The sequence below is a fragment of the Phyllobates terribilis genome, unplaced genomic scaffold (genome assembly GCF_046119375.1).
Source record: "Phyllobates terribilis strain yellow unplaced genomic scaffold, ASM4611937v1 Scaffold_2__4_contigs__length_985480577, whole genome shotgun sequence".
In the NCBI taxonomy this organism is placed as follows: Eukaryota; Metazoa; Chordata; class Amphibia; order Anura; family Dendrobatidae; genus Phyllobates; species Phyllobates terribilis.
Window position 1 is genome coordinate 481834762 of NW_027362762.1, and position 7915 is coordinate 481842676.

General features: G+C 42.8%; 1 protein-coding gene across 1 annotated transcript in view; it reads right to left on the reverse strand.

Annotated features, from left to right (window-relative positions):
* The window catches only part of LOC141217752 (RH-like protein), a 202028-nt gene extending 199932 nt beyond the window's left edge, over positions 1 to 2096 (reverse strand). Inside the window, exon 1 of the mRNA XM_073665856.1 lies at positions 1946 to 2096. Coding sequence (XP_073521957.1) covers positions 1946 to 2084 — 139 coding nt within the window. The 5' untranslated portion in view covers positions 2085 to 2096. The remainder of the gene's footprint in view (positions 1 to 1945) is intronic.
* Positions 2097 to 7915: the final 5819 nt, after the last annotated feature.

Below are 7915 nucleotides of genomic sequence, written 5' to 3' on the forward strand. Positions count from 1 at the left end.
AGGATTAGCCTTACGGTCCATTTACATGGACCGACCAGTGGCAGTAAACGACCGCTGATCGGTAAATATTTATCTATCGGCGGCCGTTTTATAGTAACATAGTTTTTAAGGTTGAAGGAAGACTAAGTCCATCTAGTTCAACCCATAGCCTAACATGTTGATCCAGAGGAAGGCAAAAAAACCCATGTGGCAAATACTAAGCTCCACATTGGGGAAAAAATTCCTTCCCGATTCCATACGACAATCAGGCTAGTTCCCTGGATCAACGCCCTATCAAGGAATCTAGTATATATAACCTGTAATATTATACTTTTCAAGAAAGGCATCCATGCCCTTCTTAAATTTTAATAGTGAATCACTCATTACAACATCATGTATTATTGTTCAGAATAAAATTTAATTGTCAATGTTATGCTTGTGTTAGTAAATATAATTTTATATATAAATCAAAATAAATGTTATTATTTCCTGGCCACCTACTTTTGGACCACCCTGTATATAACCTGTAATATTATAGTTTTCAAGAAAGGCATCCAGGCCCTTCTTAAATTTTAGTAGTGAATCACTCATTACAACATCATGCGGCAGAGAGTTCCATAGTCTCACTGCTCTTACAGTAAAGAATCCCCGTCTGTGATTATGATTAAACCTTCTTTCCTCCAGACGTAGAAGATGCCCCCTTGTCCCCGTCTCTGGCCTCAGAGTAAAAAGATCAGTAGAAAGGTCTTTGTTCTGTCCCCTCATATACTTGTACATAGTAATAAGATCACCCCAAGCCTTCTTCTTTCCACAGTAAATAACCCCAAGTGTAATAACCTGTCTTGGTATTGCAGACCCCCCAGTCCTCTAATAACCTTGGTCGCTCTTCTCTGCACCCTCTCTAGTTCAGCTATGTCTTTCTTATACACCGGAGACCAGAACTGTACACAGTATTCTAAGTGTGGTCGCACTAATGACTTGTATAGAGGTAAAATTATGTTCTCCTCATGAGCATCTATGCCTCTTTTAATGCATCCCATTATTTTATTTGCTTTTGCAGCAGCTGCCTGACACTGGCCACTAAACGTGAGTTTGTCGTCCACCAATACACCCAGGTCTTTTTCAGTTACAGTTTTGCCGGTTTACAAAGGCAAACCATGGTAAGAGATGCACACTGAGTGATCTGTATATAATGATAATGTAATGAATGAAATGATCGTTCCGTGCACACTGCCTGCGATTGTGTGCTGCACAAAAGATCATTTCACCCAATGAACATTAGGGTGATCGGCAGCCTGTTTATACAGAAAGAATATCATTTTTGCCTCCACTTCTAAAATGAACTTTGCACTCTTTGTCCTTGTTCAGTTATTGCAACCATTGTAAATGCTATTATACATTCTTGTTTGCTACTGAAGAAAAGAATTGGACTGACACCACATTTGATACAGGGTCAAAAAGGAAACACGTGCTTCCATTCATGATCTAGAACAGTGCCCCTAGTGTTCAAAATATTTTGAGCTATTTTGATCAGAAAGAAATGGCATGCAAATACAATATAATTTGGTTAAGGGGCTTTATGTTTTTTTACAAATAGGTCCCAATTACAAAGCTCAAAATGTGCTTCTGAAATCTAGCTATTTATACATCCATTTAACATTTGTATATTATAAAGTATATTATAAAAGTAGGACACATTGAATATTCAGAAAAGAAGACTTATTACAATAATGACTGTAAAATACCCAAGCAGCATGGAAATATAAGTCTTGTATGCTTTATATTTTAATTAAGCATTAAAGATATTTACATTCCTCAGCACACTAATTCTCTATGGTACACACTATAATATTGTTGTAAAAAAAACTTGCTTAAAGTTGAAAAAAACAAATTGAGGTCTCATGGACCTATAGTGACCAACTATATTTACAGTTTTGTAAAATAACATTTACGCATTAATTCTTACCTGAATATCTATTTACATTTTTCTCTAATTTGTAGTCATGTGGAAAAAGAACCATAAAAACAAGTATAAAAACTGTTTCTAACAGAAGAAGTACCCATGGCAGGCAACATCTCAAGCTGGCAGAGTACCTTGGTGCCATTTTAGACGTCAAAAGAATAAAAAAGAGGTTTCTTTCCTCAGCCTATGCAAGAAGGATGACGCTGATGGGTGTCAACCAAATGATGTAATGATGTCTTATCTCTTGCAAGCTGAGGAACTATCTGGGTTCCATACTTTGTCAGCAAATTAGTTTTCAGAACAACGTGGATGGAAAGTTCAGTTGAACTGTTTTTTTTATCTATTAGAGGTAATAGTAGAAGTAGTGGCTTTGATCTCAATTACTAAAATATCCACATTTTAAAAAGGATATTCAGAAGTTAGCGTCAGTTCAAAGAAGGGCAACTAGATTATTACAAGGGATGGAAGGTCTCTCATATGATGAGAGGTTGAAAAAGTTGAGCTTGTTTAGCTTAGAAAAACGACGGCTCAGAGGGGATCTCATTTACATGTATAAATATAGGTGTGGTCGGTATAAAGGACTAGTACATGACTTATTCCTTCCAAAGACCATACTAAGGACCAGGGGGCACTCATTACGGGTGAAAGAAAGGCGATTCCGGCACCTAAACAGGAAAGGGTTCTTTACAGTCAGAGCAGTTGGACTGTGAATGCACTATTACAAGAGATAGTGATGGCAGACGCTATAACAACTTTCAAAAAAGGGCTGGATGATTTCCTCGATAGAGGTAACATTATAGGTTACAGTTAAATTAGGCAAAATGTTACACTTACAGTATAGTACATTTGATCCAGGGTTCTTGTACTGATCGCCTTTTCTCGGGGTCAAGAAGGATTTTTTCCCCGTGATGCAAATTGGCTGAATGTGTCCTGGGGTTTTTGCCTTCTTCTGGAATAACAGACTTAGGCATAGGGATTTTACTAATATCATTATTAGAATCATAAGAGTAATACAAAAATAAAACTATTTAAAAAATTATAAAATGGTTCATTTGTAATTGTAATAGTGCAGTAATAATAAAAATGGTACTAATACATTTGTGAGGCCTAGTCGCTATGTTACTATTTTCTAAAAATATGATTAATATGTTAAAAAGAGTCAATCTCATAAAACTTTTTATTGCCTAAATCTGTGTATGTAGTGAGTGTAAAGTGACCAAGGGTTGTGTGCGTGGACGAGTTTCTGCTCCATAACGCCCTGGCAGTTTACAGGAAAATCGTGTCAAAGTCCAAATCTGCTACCAGGTGTGGGGAGAATCACACTCACTTGTAGGCCGCAGGCCTCCACTTTCTCCAGGCCTCCATCTAGAGGAGCCGCCACACATAACTCAGGGGACACGCAAGTCGTTTCAACAAGCAAAAGTTCACAGGACTGTTTCAGTTCATCAGATTGTAACATTGTCACGGGTGTGTCAGATGTGACAGACAGTCGCCCTGCAGTTGGTTGCAGGAGATCTCTTCGTTTGGCATTACAGACACCTGCTTAGATCTGTCTCATTCTATGACCCAGCGGCTACCTTCCTCCTGCTCTAATTAACACCCTGGCCTGGATGTATAAATACTTTCAGTTTGCTATAGGGAGGCGCTGGTGATATTCACATGTTTCCCTGTGAAGGCTTGGAGCTATTGCAGTCTGCTTACTTCCTCTTTGGTGTTTGGAGGATCTTTGGTGTAATCTCTCTGAAGTGAAATTAGATCAGCCTATGAGGTCTCCACCCCCATTTTCCTTAGTGTCTGGGCTCCATTCCTCTCATCCCTTCGTGTTGCACTTTGTCTTTCCTACACTGTGCGTGACATTATCACCGGCCGTGCACATTTAGAGAAAACCAAAACAAAATTGAAACTGGTTTAATTGTGTATTATTTTTTCGGGCGTGGTTTTTTTTTTCCTTTCTCCTTGGTATGGATTCAGTTGCAGAGCTCGCAGAGTGGCTGCGCGGTCTGTCTCTGGAAGTGAATGACCTCCGTTGTGAGGTTCAGCAACAGCATCAGCGGCTACAGGTCGCTAATGTGGGGGTCTCTGCAGGTAGGCCTGTCCAGCCTGAACCCAAGGTTGCCCTCCAAGTTTTCAGGAGGTAGGGACAAGTTTTTTGTGTTCAAGGAGGCCTGCACACTGTATTTAAAACATTGTCCTTACTCATCCGGAAGTAAGGAGCAACGAGTGGAAATTGTGATCTCACTGCTGCAGGGAGATCCGTAATCCTGGGCTTTTTCTTTACCGCAGGATTCGGTTTGTCTCCAGTCTGTAGAGGTTTTTTTTGGGGCCCTGGCCCTCATCTATGATGACCCTGACTGAGTAGCCTTGGCTGAGTCTAGGATATGTCGCCTTCAGCAGGGGAATCGGTCAGTGGAGACGTACAGTTCTAAATTCCGTACATGGGCAACGGATTCTAAATGGAATCAGTCAGCCCTTAGAAGCCAATTTTGTGAGGGCCTTACTGAAAGGTTGAAAGATGCCTTGGCAGTATATGAAACCCCTGAGCCCTTGGAGGCTGCCATGTTGTTGGCCATACGTATTGATAGACGCCTTTAGGATAGATGGGTGAGACCACCTTCTCCGGGGCCTTCTTGTCGGGGTTATGTACCTCTGCCGGTGGACCAGTACTGGGGGAGGTGGAGGAACCCATGCAGTTAGGGCGTGCCTCTACATCATACATTTCCCCAGAGATTCACAAGAAAAAAGGCGTATGTTTTTTTTTGTGGGAAAAAGGGACATTTTATTGGGACCTGTCCTTAAATTCCTAAGCAAAAGGAGACTCGATTAACTCCTGGTAGTCTGGAGTTGGATAAGCAAGGGGTGCATTTATCGCCAACCAGCACTTCCCGGTTTGTTCTGACAGCAGAGGTGGTGCTAGAGAGCAAAACCGAGAAAATTTCTGTGTTTATTGACAGTGGAGCCGGAGTCAGCATGTTTGATGCTGAGTTTGTGAAAACTCATGGTCTTTATTGCTGTACTTTAGCTAAGCCTATTTCCATCTTCACCATTGACTCAGCGCCACTTGCACAGAAAGTATTTACTCAGACCGTACATAATGTAAAACTGAGGGCGGTGGTCGGTTCATTGTGAAATAATCCCTTGCTTATGTCCTGGACGGCCTTCCTACCCCAATTGTTTTGGGTCTTCACTGGCTGGTGAAATTGCCAAGCCGGGGAGATTATTGAATGGGGAGATTACTGCCATGAGAACTGTTTAGATATTTCCCTTGCTACTGTCTCTACGGAAATATTACCTGCTTTTCTATCTGCTTTTGAGGACGTTTTTTCTGAGGCGGGGAGTCAGGAATTGCCTCCTCATCGTGCATATGGCTGTCCTATTAACCTGACCCCCGAAGCTAAAATACTGAAGTTCAAACTGTATAATTTTTCTGGCCCTGAGAAACAAGCCATGAAGGATTTCATTGCGGAAAGTCTGAGGAAGGGACACATTAGGCCCTCATCTTTCTCGGATGGATCCGGAGAAGATCCGTGCAATCCTTGATTGAGACCATCCCGAGAACCTGAAGGCTCTACAACGTTTCCTGGGCTTTAGTAATTTTTACCTGAAATTCATCCAAAATTACTCAGTTATTGTAAAATTCCTTACTGACATGACTAGGAATGGGTCTGATTTTTCCAAATGGTCGGATGCCTCCCTCCAGGCTTTTTCTTCCTTAAAGAATTATTTTGCCACTGCACCTATACTCAGTCAACCCGATGTTTCCCAACCCTTTATTGTGGAAGTTTATGTGTCGGATGTGGAAGTTGGGGCTGTGCGCCCATGCGCTTTCTTTTCTAAAAAATTGTCTTCGGCTGAGAGAAATTATGATGTGGGTAATAGAGAACTTTTGGCGATTAAATTGGCGTTCAAAGAATGGCGACATTGGTTGGAGGGGGCTGTCCATCCTATTACTGTTATTACTAACCATAAGAACCTGTCATATCTCTAGTCAGCTAAACGTCTCAACCCTAGGCAAGCCAGATGGTCTCTGTTTTTTACTAGGTACAATTTTGTTGTCACTTTTCGTCCAAGGATCAAAAATGTCAAGGCTGATGCTTTGCCCCGTTGCTTCCCTGGTGGAGGTGACCATGAGAACCCTGCCCCGATATTACAGAAGGGGGTAGTCATTTTGGCATTATATCCTGAACTGGAGGGTGAGGTGTTGGAGGCTCAGGGGAAAGCCCTTGCCTCCTGCCCTTCAGGAAGGTAATTTGTACCATCTAATCTGCGCTGCAAAGTAATTAAGGAACATCATAACTCTGTGATTGCTGGTCATCCAGGTGGCGAAGCAGCCGCAGACCTCCTCTCTCGTTGTTTTTGGTGGCCGGGGTTGCATCGGGATGTGATTGAACACGCATCTGCTTGTAGTATTTGCACAAGTTCTAAGGTTTCGCATACCCGTCCGTCTGGTACCCTTCTTCTGCTACCTATCCCTAGCAGGCTATGGACACACTTGCTCATGGATTTTATTACTGACCTACCAGTTCCTGCAGGCAAAAAAGTGGTTTTAGTGGTAGTAGATAGGTTCAGTAAAATAGTTCAATTCACTGCAATACCTGCACTTCCAAATGCCAAAACACTTGCTCAGGTGTTTATAAATGAGATTGTGAAACTTTGCGGGGTTCCCTCCGATGTGGTGTCAGATCGGGGGACCCAGCTTGTTTCCAAGTTCTGGAAAGCATTCTGTTCTCAACTGGGGGTGCAGCTGTCCTTTTCCTCTGCCTTCCACCCTTAGTCGAATGGACAGACTCGAGAGCATCAATCAGAATTTGGTGACCTACCTCAGGTGTTTCGTCTCCGAAAATCAGGAGAATTGGGCATCCTACTTACCGCTGGCAGAATTTGCCATTAATAATCGTCAAGAATCCACTGGCAGGTCACCGTTCTTTGGTACATACGGTTACCATCCACAGTTTGGCACCTTTAGTGGGGGAGGAGCTTCAGGAGCTCCTGAGGAGGAACGTTTTGCTTCGTCACTCTCCTCGGTGTGGCGGGGGGTTCTGAGTAATTTAAAGATCATGGGAGACAGGTATAAACATATGGCTGACAGAAAATGCTTGTCAGGTCCGGACCTGAATGTGAATGACTTTGTGTGGTTGTCTACCAGGATTATCAAGTTGAAAGTCTCTTCTTGGAAGCTGGGACCTAGGTTTATTGGTCCGTATAAAATAACCGCCGTCATTAACCCAACAGCGTTTCGTCTTGAGCTTTCTCAGGCCCTTAAGGTCAACAATGTTTTCCACAAGTCCTTACTCAAGAAATATGTGAAACCTCTTGAGCCCTCACCCCTACCGCCGTCCCCAATCATGGTTGATGGTAATCTGGAGTTTCAGATTTCGAGGATTGTAGATTCTTGTCTCCAACGTCATTCTCTAGAATACTTGGTGCACTGAAAGCGTTATGGTCCAGAAGAGGGGATGTTGGTTTCAGCATCAGAGGTGAACGCTCCCAGGTTGGCTCATTAATTTCACACCTGTAATCCTGAGAAACCTGGTCCTGAGTGTCCGGAGGCCACTCATAGAGGAGGGGGTACTGTCACGGGTGTGTCAGATGTGCCAGACAGTTGCCCTGCAGTTGGATGCAGGAGATCTCTTCGTTTGGCATTACAGACACCTTCTTAGATCTGTCTCACTCTTGGACCCTGCAGCTACCTCCCTCCTGGTCTAATTAACACGCTGGCCTGGGTGTTTAAATACTTTGTTTGCTATAGAGATTAGCCGGTGATATTCACGTTTCCCTGTGAAGGCTTGGAGCTATTGCAGTCTGCTTACTTTCTCTTCTGTGTTTGGAGGATCTTTGGTGTAATCTCTCTGAAGTCGGCTCAAGCTAAGTTACTTCCCCCCATGTTTGTCTCCCCTTGCTGTCTTTAGTTGTTAGTGGGGACTGACTAGCGCTCATCCCCCCCTTCCCTAGCCAGGGCCTAGTTCTAGGGAGATA